At 45.3% G+C, this 19260-nt stretch overlaps 1 protein-coding gene across 1 annotated transcript in view; it reads left to right on the plus strand.

Annotated features, from left to right (window-relative positions):
* Positions 1-6731: 6731 nt before the first annotated feature.
* STRIP2 (striatin interacting protein 2) overlaps positions 6732-19260 on the plus strand; it is a gene marked incomplete at both ends in the record, with an annotated part of 41534 nt that continues 29005 nt past the window's right edge. Inside the window, 7 exons of the mRNA XM_082846217.1 lie at positions 6732-6866; positions 12262-12331; positions 15368-15442; positions 16451-16585; positions 17932-18052; positions 18819-18887; positions 19085-19191. Of these exons, the coding sequence (XP_082702343.1) occupies positions 6732-6866; positions 12262-12331; positions 15368-15442; positions 16451-16585; positions 17932-18052; positions 18819-18887; positions 19085-19191 (712 nt within the window). The remainder of the gene's footprint in view (positions 6867-12261; positions 12332-15367; positions 15443-16450; positions 16586-17931; positions 18053-18818; positions 18888-19084; positions 19192-19260) is intronic.

Raw genomic sequence — 19260 nt, forward strand, 5'->3', positions numbered from 1 at the left:
ATTTGTTTTGCTCTCTTTCTAACCCAACTAGCCTCTGCTCAGGAAGTGAGGGCCAGCCCCACTGGGGCCCATAATTTTACTTCCTTGTCATTTAACCGGATAATTTCCCAGGAAGCTCCCTACAGATCAGCACTGTCTCAGAAAAGGAGGCTTGTTGTGAAACACTGCTTCCTGAAACTTCCTCCTATTGCCTAAAACTCCTTCTGAAACTGAGCAGGGAAAGGCTTACTTTCCAAGGGATTTGGGAGAGCAGGGCTTCAGAAATGCGACAGATCTTTCAGACCCACAGCTCAACACCCTAAAGAAGCAGTATATATTTATTTGTCTCCTGGGAAGGGCTTTGCAGCTTAACTGGCTAAGCTATACAGAGATGACACCGTAAACTGAATCCAGATGATCAAAGCTAGTTTGAACGTCATCAGACATTCATCCCTTTGGCCATTGCCATTGAATATGAAACTGAGATCTAACGTCTCTGCAATTTGGTCTGTGGTCTTTCTTCTCTGCTGGGATATCTTTTTATGTTCTGGCCATATTGGGATTCTGTATTCCAGAGGTAGTTTCTTGAGTAACTCCAACATTACAAAAAATTTGTAATGTGAGCAGCCTGAAATTTTGTGTCCCACCTAAGAGTTGGATTCCTTTTAGAGACTGACCTGTTGGTCTTAAGGGTTCCATTGGGACCAGATTGGTTCTAAGAGTTAAAGTCTGGAGTGGTCCTAGGAATCTTGAATGAAATGAGTCCTTTTTCCCCCTGCTAACCCTGTTTAACACTCTCAGTTTTGTTTTTCCATTTTTCCCCTATCCTGGTCTGCCTCAAAGTCTCAAGACCAAGGTGACCCAAGGAAACACCAGACCACCCACGATCACCATAACCTTCCCACCCTAATTCTGCTCTCCGATTTCTACCTTCTCCAACTTCTCCTGGTCTTCACTTATACCCACAGAGCTAGTCTGGAAGTGACCTTCCCTTTGGAGGTAGGGAGGTGGATCTTAGGTAAATGGTTGTTTGCCTCACTAAATAGTACACAGTCTCAGCCCATAGAATCTAGTTCCTCAGAGGCCGTATGTCTTAGCAAGTACTGGAAAAATGCCACATGCGTGGCTATATTCTTTCATGGAGAAGATCATAAATGCTGAAAATCCCACTAGGCCATTCAATTCTTCCTTTTGCCCACCCTATTCTGGCTTTTGTTTTAATTAATTGGATCCCTTTAACAGAAGATTCAGAAGATGAAATTTGTGTCTCATCTTATATCCAGAGAAGATTCCATTAGGCAGATATCTGGACTCTAGCTTATTATGTTCTTAAGCCAAAGTCATAACCTGCTGTTTCTCAGCAAAGCCTGGCTGCCTGTGGAGCTTACTATGTGCTGATCCTGACAGGACATACTCTGCCTTGAAAATGTGAAGAGACCCATTCCAAATGAAAAAGAGCCACACTGGGCTTCTAGGTTAGGTTGCCCATGTTGCTACCCATGGTGAGGTATTTGCCTCTGAGTTTCAGGTGACCACTCTTCGTCTCTTTCTGGGGACTCTGTGTCATAACCATTAAGGAAAAGGAGGTCCAGGCCTCCTGAGTATTTGGGTTCTACCTTGGTGTTGGAATTTGGCCGTTATTCTTTCTGCCCGTGTAATCAGAACAAATGCATCTTCTTCCCTCGAGCTCTCACCTCAGATGCATCCTAGGTATCTGGAAGCATGGGAAAGAAGACTAATTAGCTCTTTATATGTGACCCTGGCCTGTGGGGAATCTTACCATTTTCTCTGCAGTGAATTTGTGCTAGTTTTCAAGGTATTTTGCCTTCTTAATGGAAATACTGTTTTCTTTTTCTCATTAAAAAAAAAAGTATCTGGTCTACCTTTCCTCTGCCCTCCTACCTCCTCATCCTCCCCTCCCATATGAGCACGGCTCCCCATGGCCACATACTCCTGCAAAGCTTTTTTGCTGCTTGGCTTTTCTCTGAACAGATCTGAAATTGCTGCTCCTGTGGTTTTCTCAAAATTAACTTTGTCATGGTTTTAAAAAAGAAATCAAAAATGCATTGTTGCATTAAGCTTTTTTAATAAAGGAAAATTACAGGAAAAAATAGGCAACACCAGCAACTTATATGTGGACAAGTTCTAAACTATATATACATACATATATATGTAAAATTATCTAGTTCTCATTGTCATCTTACTGAAAGGAAATAAAACCTCTAAAGATTGCCATATCTGAGAGGCTCTTGGAAATCTTTATGTCTAAGTGATTGTATTAGATCAGCAATAATGAATATGTAATCTCAAAAGATAAATAAAATATTCTTAAAATGGATTCTTGTACTGTGAGAGTATTCCTTGCTTCAGTGAACTAGGAATTTAGAGATGAGAGAGGCTTCTGGGCAACAGGCTAGAGAGCCTGCTGTAGCGCAAGGATGTGAAAAGCTGAAGCACTTCCCAATAGGCATGTTTAAGTGTCCTTAGCCTTGAGTCCCTTGTTCCATGGTGGGTCATTCCACTCATAAATATCACCCTTCCCCCACTGCCCACCCCGTTATGTGTATAAAGAACCTGCTTTCGTAAAGCTACCGCTCTGGGGGAGTTGAGAAGTATAGGCTTAAGGCAGAGGAACTAAAGCTTGGTTCTTGGTCCCCCAAGCCCTCTGTGTGCTGCCATAAGCTGGAGAGCACAGAAAGGCAGCGTCCTGTGGTTTGGGACCAAAAGACCCTGACTACAGGACCTGACTATGACATCCAACCAAAGAGAAGAAAGAAATGAATCTAGCAGAGAATTGTCTCTAAGTCAGGTTTTGCCTGAGTAAATCATAACCAGAGGATGAGTCCAACTGCCTGTTCTTTCTCAACTACCAGTAGAGTAGCCATTTTTGAGAAATAGCTACTAAAGATAGCCACTTTCTTTAGCTGACAACCTAAACAAGTTCTATATCCTGTATGCAAGATGTTTTCTTCCCTATTAGAATCTCATGCCACTTTGACTTCTGTTTGTCTAAACTAAGGGCCACAGGGCTGGAATAGCCTGGGTAATTGGTAATGGTTCAAAGGTGGCCCATTCTCAAAGGAGAATGCAGCAGCTAGCGTGGAGCCTGTAAACCAGCTGGCAGGATTTGCTCCACTACAGCAAGGTTGTTTTGTTGTGTTTTTTTTTGCGGTATGCAGGCCTCTCACTGCTGTGGCCTCTCCCGTTGCAGAGCACAGGCTCCGGATGCGGAGGCTCAGCGGCCATGGCTCACGGGCCCAGCCGCTCCGCGGCATGTGGGATCCTCCCGGACCGGGCACGAACCCGTGTCCCCTGCATCGGCAGGCGGACTCCCAACCACTGAGCCACCAGGGAAGCCCTACAGCAAGGTTTGACTCCTCTTTTGTGAAGGATGGAAACTTGAGTGCCTCGGTCTTAATTTCAGATTCACAGGGTAATCCCAGGCTGCCCACTGCTGTGCAGTTTCTCAATCTCGTGATGTTGTGGAAAGAGCTTGGAGTCAGGCTGACTTGACCAGCTCTACCATTTACAAGTTGTGTGACTCGGCCAAATTATATAACCATTCAGAGCCTCAGTTTTCTTGCCTGTGAAATGGATAATGCTTATCTCCTAGAGTAAAGATTTAATGACCTGATTTAATTTTTAAAATACTGCTTACAGACCCAGCAAACACTAGGTACTACGTAAATATCGATTCCTTGTCTCAGCCTAGGGCCCTACAGCCTGAATTGCCTCATTACGCCCACATGTGCTCTTTGTAGGGCAAAGAGGGTATTCTTATCCTTTTTCTATTGTACTATTTTATCCTGGCTGCCCAATACCCTCAAAAACTAGGTATTTTAAGACTTCCTGCAATCTTATTTTTAAGCTTTTTCAATGCCAGGTGTTATCTATATAATCACATATCCAACCTCTGGATTAAAGTGGAATGCTTATATGGGGAAAGGGGTATGTTTGGTCCTTGTAACTATACCTATTTATACCTCTAGCCCTCTGCCAGCAGCTTCAGAATACCTGAGTTTGGGGACAAGGGAAAGTGGTAGTGTAGGTTTAAAAATAATTCCACACTGGAGCCATCTCTGCAAGATGTGGACCAGTCCCTAATTAGCTCCAAGGTATATTTATGGGTACCTCTGTGGTCAGTGGTGTTGATGGCTGTCACTTCTTTGTTGACAAATAAGCTAAAAGAAATTGAGTGTGTGCCAATTACATGGCCCAGAGTTTCAAAGTTTTCAGTTAATCTGTGGTTTCTTGTTACTTCTTCCAGTAGTTGTTTCCAGATATCTTCCTCCTTATGATAAGCTCTGAAAGTCTGGGCCTCTAATGATTAGATAGATGTCTGATCTTTACTGGCTCCCATTCTACTGCAGTGTGGAAAAGATACTGGATTGAGGTCTCTCCCCATGTTGATTCTTTGCAATCTCCATAGCACTGCTTTTTTAAACCCCATCTCCCAAAGTGAAGCCAGATGGAGCTCTAGGCTCAGCAAATGGCTTTACATAAAGGCCAGAGGGGACTTGAGAGCTGTTGTCCTCAATTCTACTCCCAACTGAAGATTACTCTGCTCCCTTGGCCCTAGGGATAGGTTGGAAAAAGAACAAAACCTCAAAAGTAGCCACTCCTGTATGTCACCATTGTTGGGGATCCTGATGATTGACTAGGCTCACAAAAGAATATGAAGTTCTGGGCTTGTCAATCCTAGAGCTCTGACTGCTTAGGAGGAGATATACTGGGAAGAGGGAAGGTAGAAAATTATTTTATTAAGAAGCCCCAATGGGCTGTGCTGTGGCAGGTTTACCACACTGAAGCAGTGATGAGCTAGGTGTGGGTTGTGAATTTTAAAGCAGAGTATGAATCTTTAAGAGTTTAACAAAATTATACTCTGAAAAAAATTCCAAAATCAAATAGTTTAGGCCTTGAGCCAGAGACTTTCTTAGAAATTCATATCAATTCAATTCTGTTTAAACCAGTGGGTCTCAACCACAGAAGATTTTGCACCCCGCAACCCCACCCAGGGTTATTTTGCAATATCTGGAAACATTTTTGGTTGTCACAGTTAGGGGGAGGGTACTGCTGGCATCTCGTGAAGAGAGGCCAGGGATTCTGCTAAACATTCTACAGTGCACAAAACAGCTCCCCACGACAAGACATTTTTCAGTCGATAGTACAGAAGAAACCCTGTGTTAAACACACAGAAATGAGCAATACACAGATGAACAAAAGCTACTCTCAGAGAGCTTATATCCAGGTTGAGGTGGGTGGGTGGTGGGAATGGGAGAGGAAAGGGAAAATTGTGGGTGGGTACAGTAAGGAGATGTTGGAGACCAGGGAGAGAAAGGAACTCAGAAATCTCCAAGGAGTGCTCACTCTCAACTCTGCCTTGATCTGTCACCTACTAATTAGCAGAGGAAAGTGTGAGGGAGAGGTATGATACAAGAAGGGGGGATAATTCCTTTGGGCCCCTTACTTTGAGGATATAGTAGAAAATATAAGGATTGTGGATCCAGGCAGACTTGGCTGACACCAGCACAGCCTGAGTAGGTTGATGAGGGTCAAAAGAAAGGCTTTCTGGAGATGGAGGTGATGACTAAATAGAATTTTTAAGGAAGAATAGAAGTTAGCCAAGAGAAGAGCAGAGTTTCCTCCAGTGAGAGACACTGAAACAAGATATTAGAATATGATACCTTGGGAACTGCAAGCAAGGAGTAATTAGTCTCTGAGAGTCCCGGTTTCCTTGTCAGTAATATTGGATTGGTGAAAACAACCTGTAGGAGAGATATATCTGGAAAGAGTCTAGTGCAATGCCTGGAACAAAGTGGCAGTTCAACAATCCCCCCCAACTTGTTTGGGGCTTCTATTACTACCCCAGACTGCACACATATTTACTGTAAGACGCTTTTTACGTAAGTTCCAAAGTGGGCAAACCACACAGCCTCATTTGCCCCAGGTAACACTGAGCCCTTAGGAAGGATCTTAGAATGAAGGAAAGGACTGGGGCACAGGTGGCTCTGGGGATTTGTACTCCAATCAACTTTTACTCCCTAGCTCACACCATGAGGAAGATGCACCCCTTCAGCAGAGAAAGGCAGATGGCCAGCCCGGAAAGGCACCAGCAATTTCCGTGAAGTAAAAACGCCCCACTCCACCCCTCAACCCCCAGTCTCCCAGTCAAGCCCTCACTCCGAGTGGAATGAGTTCGCCTCTGAAATCTCAGCTTCCAGAGAGGGAAAGTCGCTCGTTTCCTCCGGTGTCCCTGGCCACCCGGCGGTGCCATCCTTCCCCTTCCACTGAAGCGGGATTTGGAAAGTATTCAGGAGCCAGGACTTGGGGGCAGAGGTCTGTGATACTGGAGAAACGAAGACTGCAGTGGAGCAGCAGGCGGAGACTAGAGCTCCCCAAAACGGTCGCTATTTGGGAGGGGGTGAGGGCTGAGGGACACCTAGTGAGAAGCAGAGCTGACCACCTAGAGCTCAAGGCCCAGGACGTGGGAGGTGGAGCTAAGAGCCGACAGCGGAGTGTCAGGCTACCAGCGACGCCGCGGGAGTGGGAAAAAAAATCCCTTGAATGAGCCCCTTCCAAGTCCCGCTCAGAGAGGTCGAACAGCCAATCGCGCTGCAGGGTGCGGCTGCGGAGAAAGGTCTCAACCAATAGCTGAGGAGGGGGCGGGGCCTGGCTCCCGGCGCGCGGCGGCTGTGGGGTAACCCGTGGCAGAGAGCGCAGAGCGGCAGAGGGGAGCTGCTGAGGAGAGCCGCATGGAGGACCCCGCGGCACCCGGGTCCGGGAACCCGCCTGCCAATGGCTATGGCAACGGCAACGGCGGCGGCAAAGGGAAGCCGGCGGCGCCTAAAGGCCGGGAAACGTTCAGAAGCCAGCGGCGGGAGTCGGAGGTGAGGAGCCCGGAGACCTTTCAGTTGGGGCCGGGAGACGCCCGGGGCAAGAAGCGTTGGCTGAGGTGTTTCGGTCGCGTGCCCCTCCGCCGCCGGGAGACCCCTGCGCGCCCCGTGCCGCAGCCTGAACTCCGGGCTCTGCAGCCCCTGACCCTCTCCGCCCGTCTCCTGCCGCGGGTCTGGGGCTTTCTAGCCCTCTGGCCTCCCTCGGGGGGCGCGAAGATAGAGCCTGATATCCAGCGTCCCGGATACTTTCACATATTTATCTCGCTTAATCGCTGTAGCCCCCCGGAGTGGTAATTCGTAAGGCCGATTTACGGAGGAGGAACAGGCGCGGAGAGGTGAAGTGAGTGGCCTGAGGGGTGGGAGGCCGGAGCCCGGCCGCAGTGAAAAGGGGCCGGCGTGGGGGCAGCCGCCCTCCCACCCCGAGGCGCCCCGAGCCGAGCAGAGCAGCCGCGTGACTTGGGCCCTTCCCCTTCCCCCCGTGTGCTGGCCAGCCCTTGAGGGAGCACTTTCCACGGACATCAGGCCCCCTCCCCGTAAGGGTTAATGATACAGGAGTCAGGCGGGGCAGTACCGGAGCGAGTGGATGGACCCCCCCCCCGCCACGATACAGACCCACAGAGAGGAGTATGAATGTTCCCTCTTCTTAAAAGAAACGCTAACTAGGAGGATGAAAGGAGTGAATTAACATTCACTCCAACCCCCTCATCCAGCCAGCTTCCATCAGCTAGCCAAGAGCAGAACCGGATCTGAGCGGGGAATCAGACCACAAAATGTCAGGTGTGGAAGGGTCTGTAGAGGTCACCGGGTTTTAGCCCTTGCTTTGACGGAAGTGGGAGACAAAAGTAGCTTGCCGAAGGTCATTCATCTGGCACAGTGGCCAGGGGTACCAGGCTTTGGGTTCGGTCAGAGCAGGTTTTGAGGTTTTGAATCCCAGCCCTACCATTTACTCTTGGTGTGACTTTTGGCAGATTGCCAGCCTCTGAGCTCCAGTTTCTTCCTCTGTAAAATGAGGTTAATACTACCTGCCTCAGAAGGTTGCGATAAAGTCAAACTGAGATAATTGAATATGAAATGTTTAATTCAGTGCAGGCACGGTGCATGTAGTTGGTTAGCGCACAGTAGCTCTTAGTACTATATTATCATCATCATCAAGGGACAGAACTGGTAGTAGAAGCCAGATCTTAGGCATCCCAGTCCACGGTTTACCATTTGAATTGTATTTCCGTTTCAAAGGGATTTCATGTATGCTTTCCATTTTGATACAGACAAGCAGGAATCCATCCCATTTTATAAAAGAGAGAAGTGGAGGAGGTGAAAAGACTGGCCCAAAATCACACCACCTTTCAGAGGCAGAGCTCAGCCCTCCTGCCATACTGGATCAGGGTTTTATGCACCATATCATCTCCCTCCCTGCCTCAGTACGAATCTGGCCTTTTAGGGCACCCTGTTTCTCCTTCCCCCATAGAGACATCGTTCTTGTTCAGATGGTTTTTGGGGGGTGGGGCAGGGGGATGAGTCTTTTATTAATTCAACAGTTGTTGAGTTCTTTCTATATGCCCAGCACTGTTTTAGGTGCTAGGGATACAGCGGCCTCTCCACAGTCGGGGTGCAGAGACAGTGTGGGAGTGAATAAAATAATTTCGGAATGATATGTTCTATGGGTGAATTAAAACTCCTCTTGAACCAGGAGGCCTTTTCCCTACCTATCAAGTCTTCCTTCAGGAAAAGGCTCTGATAGTTTTGCTCTTGCCAGTGAGTTCAGTGTCCAGAGACTCAGAGCTTTCCACCTGCACCACAGTTTACCCAGTTTACTGCCTGATTGTCTGCAGCTGCACTTTTCATGTGGAAATGAACAACTGCAGTGATCCTCACCATCTGAGCTTATTGCCTGCCCAAAGGTTGGCTGGAAACATTAGCTTTCCTTCACCTTCCACTGCAGCAGTAGAGCTGCTCTTACCTGTCAATACGTCCCCTATCACAACACCCAGGTGCCAGACTCTCTGCTTGACTCTCAGATAGATGACTATCTGCTTTTCCTTCCCTCCCTCCTTTTGCATTCCTGTGGAAAACAGTCCTGGGGAGGATGATTTTCTTTCCTCTCTAGGGCTTCAGGAATTACTGGAAGAGAATTACTGTTGGCACAAGTCAACAGAGCCTCGTACATCACTGTGTTTATAGGGGCACCATTGACCTACCCTCTCCCAATGGCTCAGTGTATGGATATCCTAACCTTAAAAGGAAACTAGAGAATGATTGTTTGCTTAATAAAAAGATTCTTAACCTAACCAAAAGATTCACCTCAGACCTCTTACAGCCAGATTTCTTGCTTCAGGTCGTTCCCAAAGTCCTTGACAAAGTTTAACTGGTTTGTAGCAAAATGAGGAAAATTCAAGGCATTGAAGTGAGTTTTTCATAAAATGTAGTTCAATACGTTAAATTTAAAGGATTTATGTAATTTAAAACAATGTTTTTCAAACTGTACGGAGTAACCTGTGAGTTGAGACCAACATTTTTTTAAAGAAATAGACTAATTGGAAGTACTGGTTTATCACATATAGTAGTGGTAAATATTATTTTGTTAAACTTCTGTTCCAGTTTTGTGTGTGTTGGGACATGACGTAAAGTTTACTTATACTTTGACTTACAGTCAAAAAAAGCTTCACTGCTTTTAATGGCTCTTATTCTGATATTTTGTCTTTTGCATTTTGGGGGTATTAAATGATTTTTTAAAATTATATATATATTTAAGAGATTTTTAAAGTTTCTACTTAGAAAATAAAACATCAACAACCTTATGTCATTCTCCACCATCCACCTTTTTTTTTTCTTACTGGTCCCTGTAATCCAGAAGTTTAGAAATCTTTGCTATAGTGGATTTAAACATGAATCACCTGTTTGGCAGTGTAAATTCATAAAGTGGTTTTGGAAAACAACTTGTCATGTACAAAGAGCCATATAAATTGTCATAAGGTTTGATGCATTCATTCCCGTTATAAAAATCTGTCAGAGAAGATCCTAAATATGAAAAAAATTTATGAGTATTACAGCTTCATGTATATAGTAAAGAAAAATTAAAAACATATGTTCAACAATAGAGAATTGGTTAAGTAAGCCAATAGATATCTGTCCACTTAGCTGTTTATTTATTTATAATAAATTTTTTTTTTTTTTTGGGTTGTGCTGTGCAGTTTGTAGGATCTCATTTCCCCCACCAGGGACTGAACCCAGGCCATGGCAGTGAAAGCCCAGAATCCTAACACTAGGCCATCAGAGAACTCTTCTCTTGGCTGTTTAAAGTGACAGTTATAATAATATGAGACAGGGACTTCCCTGGTGGTCCAGTGGCTAAGACTCCATACTCCCAATGCAGGGGTTCCTGGTCAGGGAACTAGATCCCACATGCATGCCACAACTAAAGATTCTGCATGCTGCAACTAATGATCCAGGAAACTGCAACAAAGATCCTGCATGTGGCAACGAAGATCCTGCGTGCCACAGCTAAGACCCAGCGCAGCCTAAATAAATAAATATTCATTTTTAAAAAAGTGAACCTTTATCTTTAAAAAAATAATAGTATGAGAAAAATTCCTTTATAATATAATACTAAAATCATAAGTAGAGTAAGTAAAATTCTTGAAGTAACCGTCCACATAGTGCTACCAGGTGCTGGATTGTGTGCTAAGTGCTTTTCCTCTATTATCTCATTTAGTCCTTACAATGACCCTATGAATTATCCTCATTTTACAGATGAGAAAACTGAGTACGTCATTTTCCAACAATTCCCTGATACCAATTCAGTTCTGACACTACCCGTAGTTAGCACAGACCCCACAAGTTAAGGGCTCAGTCCTACAAGACTGCCCCCACTTCAGATGTCAGCCACAGTGGAATCCCCAGACTACCTGCACTTCTGCCTGGCCAACTATAGATTCAGGGGTTACCATGACTTTCCCCCTCAGGTTCGATAGATTGCTAGAACAACTCGCAGAGCTAAGAAAAGTGCTATATTTATGACTACAATTTTATTATAAAGAATACAACTCAGGAACAAAATGAAGAGAGGCATAGGACAAGGTATGGAGGTGGAGTGGTGCAGAATTTCCATGCCCTCTCTGCGGCATTACCCTCCTAGCACATTGGTGTGCCCAAATCACATTGTTTCAGAGTTTTTTTGTTTGTGTTTTTTTGCGGTACGCGGGCCTCTCACTGCTGTGGCCTCTCCTGTTGCGGAGCACAGGCTGTGGACATGCAGGCTCAGCGGCCACGGCTCACGGGCCCAGCCGCTCCGCGGCATGTGGGATCTTTCCAGACCGGGGCACGAACCCGTATGCCCTGCATCGGCAGGCAAACTCTCAACCACTGCACCACCAGGGAAGCCCCAGAGTTTTTATATGGAGTTTCGTTACCTAGTCATGGTTGGTCAAACCACTGGCCACTTGATTGAACTCAGTCTTTAGCCTCCTCCCCTCCCTGGAGCTCCTTTTTTGAAATTCTCACTCTAAGTCACCTCATTAGCATAACCTCAAGTATGGTTGACAGGAGCTCCTTATGAATAACAGGCACTCCTACTACTCAGGAAATTCCAAAGGTTTTAAGAGCTCTGTGCCAGGAAGGTGGGTGATGGGGCAAAGACCAAATACATTTTTTATACTACATTGAGGCACAAAGAGGTTAAGTAACTTGTTCAAGATCACATAGTATGTGACAAGACCTGGAATTCAAATTTTTTTTAATTCATATTTATTAATATATTGGTAGGAAAAATCTATCCCAAAATGCTTAAAGAGGTTCGGGTGTAGGATTATATTAAAAATACTTTTAAAAGGGTATTATAAATTTTTACATACAACATCATAGGAAATCTAGCCTTTAGTACAATTTGAAGTAGAAATGCTACCTTATTTGACAGTCCTAAAATTGTGGAATATTGGAACTAAGGACGTCTTTTTATATATGAGGAACTATGATCCACAGAATGAAATCATACAAAATCATACAATGGGTTAATGGCAGAGCTGAAGTCAGAATCCAGTTTATTTCTTTTGTTTTCATCCGTCTTGTTTTTCTAGAGATCAGCTAGATGTTCTTCAGGTCTGTGTTTATGTAGATCAGATATGGGCACAGATTGTAGCTTTCATATCTGTTCATGATCCTGGTCCTTTGCCCAGAGTTTCTGATTCTATATAGGAATCTTCAGCCCAGCCCCACACTGAGCCTCTAATTTTGGCTTGGAGGAGGGTACTTCTTGGATGAAAGGCCCAGATGGAACTCTCCTAGTTGCCTTCTTCCTCTAACTTTGGCCTCCAAGAAAGGTGGAAAATGAAATGAGGGTGTGATCTCCTTTTGTCAGTCTTTTTCCCAAGTTACCACAAAGATTTCTCCATTACAGGGCTCTGTGGACTGCCCTACCCTGGAATTTGAGTATGGAGACACAGATGGGCACGCAGCAGAGTTGTCAGGTATGAGATAGATGGGTCTGTAAAGAGTGGAAGGTGGGCCAGGAGGAGAGGGAAGATGCCTGTGCTCTCCCCTGGCAGCTTGTCTGTTCTCAGCAAGTGGCTATAGAGCACAGACTGTTCTCCACATTCCCACTTCTCTACACCTTCCAGTGGTCAGTATCTCTTTGTTTGCTTTCACATTTCTTTCTGTGAATGCTTCCTTGGCTATGTATGGCATTCTCCATTCTTTCATTCTATCCCTGTTTTCTGCTCACCCTTCTTTAATTCTCTTTTGGTGCACTCTCAAATCTGTTTTCTCTCCACCTTCTCCCCATTTCTCCTTTCTTTCTCTTCCCATAGTCACCCATATCTTTTGGGTGCCCCTTTCTGCCACCCACTCCATTGCTTTCCCATTCCATCTCTCTCTCCTTTTCTTTTCTACCTCCATCTCACCCCCTTCCCCTAATACTTGCCCCTTATTAAAGTCTCAGCAATGTCTGAAGAAAATCTGTGTAGACAACTGGCCAGCTGAGCAAAGCTGAACATGTCATCTATATCCATCACCGTGGAGCTCTGCTTGGATGTTTCTGAGCTGGGGTTGAGTGATCCCATTCTTCTTTCAGTGCTGGACTGCTTCTCTCTGGATTTTTAGCTTGGCTAAACGTGATCTCCTTGCATTAAGGGCCTCCATGTTACATGTGCTACAAATGCCAATTATTAATAAATGAGCTTTGGGTGGAAATTATGTGAAAGGTAAATATTCTGTCACATGAAAGTGACACTTTAAGACAGGCTTTTTCAGAGAAAAGAGACAAACGCTTTTAAAGAAGTTCTTGTGAATAAACATAAGGAATAAATTTTGTGATGAGTGACAGAAATAGAGAGCTAAGTTTAATAACTAACCAAGGGTTAGAATCCAAAATATGAATACACACATACACACACACATAGAGAGAGAAAGAAATGAACATCCCAATAGAGACTGTAGATAAATGGTCAAAGAATATGAATAGGAATTCACAGAACAGAAAACCATGTGGTCAGTAAATATATGAAAAGATATTCAATTATGTTAGGAAATGGGGAAAACCAAATTAAAATGGTGAGATATTATTCAACAATCATCAGATGCAAAATTTAAAAGCCTGGGGTTGGTGAGGGTACAGAGAAATGAGTACTTTTTATACATGGCTTGGCATGAGGGAACAGAGTATAGAATTGGAAAGCAGTTTGGTTATATCTAGCAAAGTCGAATTCACACATATTATGACCCAACGATTCTAGATGTACACTTTAAAGAAATTCTTGGGCCCAAGAAAACACTTACAAAGATGTTTATTGTCACCACTGTGAAAAATTGAAAACAACTTAGTAGGGGAATGGAGAAACTGCAGTATATCAATATATTAGGCTACTGTATAGTCATTAAAATAATTGATCTATATCAATATGCTTCAGTGTCAATAAATATTAAAAACATATTAAAGGGGAGAAGAAACGGTGACAAAATAATTTATACAGGCATCAAAAAAACTGCTTAAACACACAAGTCTAAAAGATGTTTCTAGGAAGTCTAGTTGCACACGTGATTGAGAACCGTGTCAGTTAAGTGAATGGATGTGTTCATCACACTGCTTTTCATGTAAGCTATTGAAAGACATAATAAAAAATGCTTCTAAGAAAAAATAATTTATACAATATGATACTGCTTGGATAAAAACTTGAAAAACAGAACAATATCATGTGTTGTTTACAGGCACATAGATATGTACTAAAAGTATAAAAATAGGCATGTGAAGCATACATACCAGTTTCATCATAGTGATTATCTCTAGAGAGGAAAATAAGACTGGGAAGGAAGAAGGGACTTTAGCTGTCTGAAGCAAATATGACAAGTGTTAACATTTGTTTAATCTGAGTAGAAGATAAACGCAGTGTCTTTTATGTACTCTGTATTTACCTGTAGTATATGAAAGTTCATGATCTAAACTTTAAAAATAAGACAAAAGCAAAGTTCAGTACCTAAGAGCCTTGCTCCCTGTTTTAACTGGGTTTGTGCTCTACTCTTAAAATATATATATCTACACTACTCACTAATGACTGAAGAATTTAACAAACAGAACTGGGATTTGTTTCTGGTCACTCCAGGATTCTGGAACTCAGGACTCAAAAGCCCTGGCTCCCAGACAAGGTATTTCTTGACCATTAGACAGCTGGCTGGAATATAAGTGAATTTCTCTTGCTTTGTGAATTATCTGTGACCTAGTTAAATTTCCAGCAAGGGTCTTAGTTAGGGAACAGAGTTTTGAGGAAGCGCCTATTGGCTTAATGACTTCACTTCTTCGTTCTCTGTAAGGTGAGCGTACTTGTGTAATGTTTTGGGGTGGGTGTGTGTGTGTGTGTGTGTGTGTGTGTGTAGGAAAGGGCATTTTTATTTCTCATAAGCTGTCTGCATTTTGTATTGAGAGGCTGCTGTCAGCAAAGTTAGATTTTCCTGGGCACAGGCCGCCCTTTGGCAATCAAAGCTGCTTCTATATGGTTTGATTCTGCCTCTGCCAGGGTGGCCGTGGGCAGGAACGTAAACTTCTGTACCCTTCGAGGAAACTCAGCAGGGAGAGAATGGACTGGCTCCTTGAATAGCACAAGGATCTTGCCTCTAAACTTCAGGAGTTGTGTTGCCCCCTTTTTCCCTAGAGACAGGATTAGTCCCAGTCTGGGTTGACAAGCAGAAGGGGTTGCAGCCCTAAGAACCAGCAGTGATGACATTCAGCCCTCTCTGTTCCAGCCCTCCTCCTGGCCCTCACCAAATGTTGGAGCCTGCCTTCTCTGCTGTAGCAGCCAGCTGGCAGGAGGAGGACAGGTTTGATGGTTTAATCACCCAGGGACACAAGTGGCTATTTTTAACTGCTCTGAAAAGGAGGAAGCTGACTCTGGATTGAATTGGACACAGGAATGTGTTGGAAGCTTTAGCTCTTTCATGCCACCTTCTCCACCCCAGGCCCCTTCTATAAGGATCTGCTGAATGTTTGTGACTCTGTCCTATCTTTCCTGCCACAGAATTGTATAGCTACACTGAACACCCGGAATTCACCACTAACAGGAGGTGCTTTGAAGAAGACTTCAAAACCCAAGGTGATCCCAGATCCTTATTCATAGAGATCTGCTTTTTCGCTCCATGATATTCAAGGCTGATCTAGAAAAAGCCTAAAATAAAGTATGATCCTTCTTCATCCTCTCCATAGCCATATAACTTCTCTATTCCTTTTTGCATATGGGACACAGAGTTTCCTATATCTCAAGTGGAGAGGTCATGGAGTGGAAGCAAGAGAAGCCTGAACTGGGTCCCTTTCCCTGATGTCAAGGGCCCAGAGAACAGAGGAATGGGGAGGTGGGGCTGGACTGGTTCCCTGCTGCCTGGTAACCCTGTGCCCAGCCTAGTCTTCGACCTTAGTTTTCAATCCCTGTCTCCAATTCTGCCTCACTCCTCATAGCATCTGGTAATAATTTCATGTGCCCACCCTGTGATCCACTCAGACCTCCATTTCCTTACTTGGTCAGTGGCAATTCAGTGTTCAACTCAGCAAATGTGTGGTGAGTACCCATTTTGTGCCAGAGATGCAGGAGGCAGGGGTGAAGGTGAATTTACAGTATCTTTAAAGAAATTATAGTCAGATAGCAGAGGGGAGATGTGTACATCACAAAACTAGCTGAGGCCAAGAGGAAAATGGGAAGTGTCATTAGAGAAGTAAAACGTATCATGGGGGACAGAGCTTCTGGCTGGAGCATTAGTGGGAAAGAGGTGATTTTGTATTGAACCTATAAGAATGAATAGGAATTGGATACATAGGGAGATAGAGGGAACTCCTTGAGGAAAGGCAGAGAGATAGAACTGTATAGGCTGGGGAGGGGGAAGCGGAAATGGAGGGGATGTGGAGGAAGATGAGGCTCTGGAGTGGGCCAAAACATTTGGGTTTTTTACTTTTCCCATCCCTTATTCTTTCTCAGCTAAACAAGGAAAGCTTTCGAAGAGAAGAATTTATTGGGGGGCTGAGATCAGAAGTACATATGCTATCATCAGGAGCCTTTCCAGGAAGGGGAGGCAACAGCTGACACTAGATCTGTATGGCCTTCTGTTCCCAGTGCAGGGTAAGGAGTGGCTGGAGTTGGAGGAAGATGCCCAGAAGACCTATGTGATGGGACTTCTGGACCGGCTGGAGGTGGTCAGTAGGGAACAGCGACTGAAGGTGGCCCGAGCTGTTCTCTACCTGGCCCAAGGTGAGTGGCCAGCTTTGCCAACTTGAGAGGGGTGGACACTAGAGAGAGAGAGACGGTGTTAGCAGGACTAGGATGAGGCAGGCCACGCTGGGAAGGTTCCTGCCTCTTGAGGACAGATCTTGTCATGTGCTAGAAGTAACCTTGTGCTTATGCGAAAGATGAGGAGATGATGGTAGGTACTGTTCTGGATCCCTTGGAATTGGCCTTTCTCTTTCCAGACATGCCAGGATTTCTTATAGGGTTCTTTTTTTCCTTAGCCTGGGCTGTAATCCTATGTGGAGACTAGCAAGAGGGTCACTGTGGCCAGAGCTGACAGTGTACCACCAGCTGAGCATGGAGGTTTCTTTTACCAGCTGTGGAATGGTTCTGACACTGAGAGGAGGCAGGGAGGGTGCCACCGATTTACACGTGGACCCGCTGCATTGTTTCTCATTGGCATTTAGAAGGTCCAAGCCAACATAGTAGGAGGAGTGGATGCTGTGAGTAATTTGGAGAATCAGAACTCAGTGAGATTAACTGAGGAAAGCTTCCCAGAAGAGACCTATTAGCTAGGTGTTGGAAAGAAAAATGAGCCTAGCTGGAGTAGTAAAAGAAAGCCCTGAGGTCAGAAATAAGAGGACTGTTGGCAGAACCAACTAGATGGGAGCTAAAAAAACTGTAAAAGAAAAATCATAAATGGAGAGGAAAGAGAGTGGACATCTGGTGAAGGGACGACTGCAGTAAACAAGGCAGTGCCCAAGCCTATCTCTTGGGTCTGGCACCCTGGCCAAGTTCCAGCTGCCAGTACCTTCATCTTTTTGCCTGAGGGCTTTCTGTGCAGCCCACATAGGGCAGCCAGGAAGTGCTAGGGAATTAATGTTCTCCCCGAGTCCAGCAGCATTCCTCAGTGACTGCCAGAGGTTAGTGGATGAGCAGCTTGACCACCTCACCCCTCTTGGGTGGGATGATTCTGAGTTGTTTGCTTTATGTTTTCCAGAGCTTCTCCCCACTTGGGATTGAGCTCTTGGCTGCCTTCTCTTCCCTATCTCACTTCTCCACTTCTCTACCGATGGTTCCTGGGGTCAACTCCCAAATAAACTACTTGCACTTGAATCCTTATCTCTGGATCTGCTTCTCAGGGAACTCAAACTTAAGACAAACCAGTGATGAGCACATTGGACCTAACCCTGGAGACTGCTTCTCCTCTCCCCTGCCTCATTCCAGGAAGTTCTGGGGGGCACTTGTCCTTTGTTAACCTAATTGTTGGACAGAGTGTTGGGAGATAGTTTTCAGATCATGGGGCAGGGTGGAAAGAACTGGGATAACCCCCTCCTCCTCAACCCCTGCGGCACTGTCTGGTCCTTTAGGCACTTTTGGGGAATGTGATTCAGAAGTCGATGTACTCCACTGGTCCAGGTACAACTGCTTCCTGCTCTATCAGATGGGGACCTTCTCGGCCTTCCTGGAGCTACTCCACATGGAAATCGAGTGAGAAGCCTTAGGGGAGGGCTGGCAACCCCCTTCCTTGAAGGGTGCCTCATCTCCTATGCTGGTTCCCTCACTGTAGAGCCCTCTGTGAAAGCTGGGTCTATTCACACCTCCTCCAAAGCTCACTGACAGTCCCCCTCCATCCAGCCATGGTCTCTGATAGTCTGTCCTGCTCCCTAAGGTTGGCTCAGCAGGCTCTGCCCCACTTACAGCTTCAATCCTGGGCCTCAGGGACCGATCCTGTATTGCTTTTGTATCCAAATACCTTCTTAGCCTAACTGTGGACTCCATGAAGGAAGCTGTTCTACCTGAGAACATGACCCAAGATGGATGGGACCAATTCCTGTTGCTGTGCCCAGTTCTTTCCCTCATGGTTACAGCTCTAGAGGTGGCCTTATCTGCTGCTACCACTATAGTGACCCCTCATATTGTCTCATGCCTATCACCCAGGAGTTTTAGTGGGGCAAATTCTGTTTATTATTCACCAAGTGTTGCTTAGCATCTGTTTTGTGTCCAGCACAGTACTAGAAACAGTGGAGATTTTAAGAGGAGCAAATATCATAGACCCTGCCCTTGCCTGTCTTCACCACAGATAAGGGTTTGTCTAGGTGGCAGGAGAATTCTATGGGCTTCTCTACCTTAGACCAATTTCTTTAGCTACATAGCCAGGGAATGGCAGGTACTCATGTTTGTGCATATGATAAGTGTGCAACACAGAGTAAAGAGGCCTTACGGGTTCCTGTTTTCTCCCTCATCCCTGTGGCAGCAACAGCCAGGCCTGTAGCAGTGCTCTTCGGAAACCAGCCATCTCCATTGCTGATAGCACAGAGCTCCGGTGAGTGGGCCTGCCCATGGGATTGGAGCAGGGGATCGTTAGCAATGGGTTACCTTTGCCCAAATTTCAGACGCACCCGGGACACTAGAAGTTGCTAATTCCACTGGGTTGGGCCACCACAGAGACCATCCCTGAGGTCTCAGACTATAGGTTGGAAACTGCCTTGGGAACCTCTTGTGACCCTTCTGTAACCTCAGGGTGCTGCTGAGTGTCATGTACCTAATGGTGGAAAATATCCGCCTGGAGCGAGAGACAGACTCCTACGGGTGGAGGACAGCCCGGGAGACCTTCCGCACTGAACTGAGTAAGAAGTGGCACTCGAGGTGCTTGTGGCAGAGGGGAGGCATAGCATCTGCCTAGGAGAGACAGACAG

The sequence above is a fragment of the Leucopleurus acutus genome (genome assembly GCF_964270905.1).
Source record: "Leucopleurus acutus genome assembly, chromosome: 9".
NCBI lineage: Eukaryota > Metazoa > Chordata > Mammalia > Artiodactyla > Delphinidae > Leucopleurus > Leucopleurus acutus.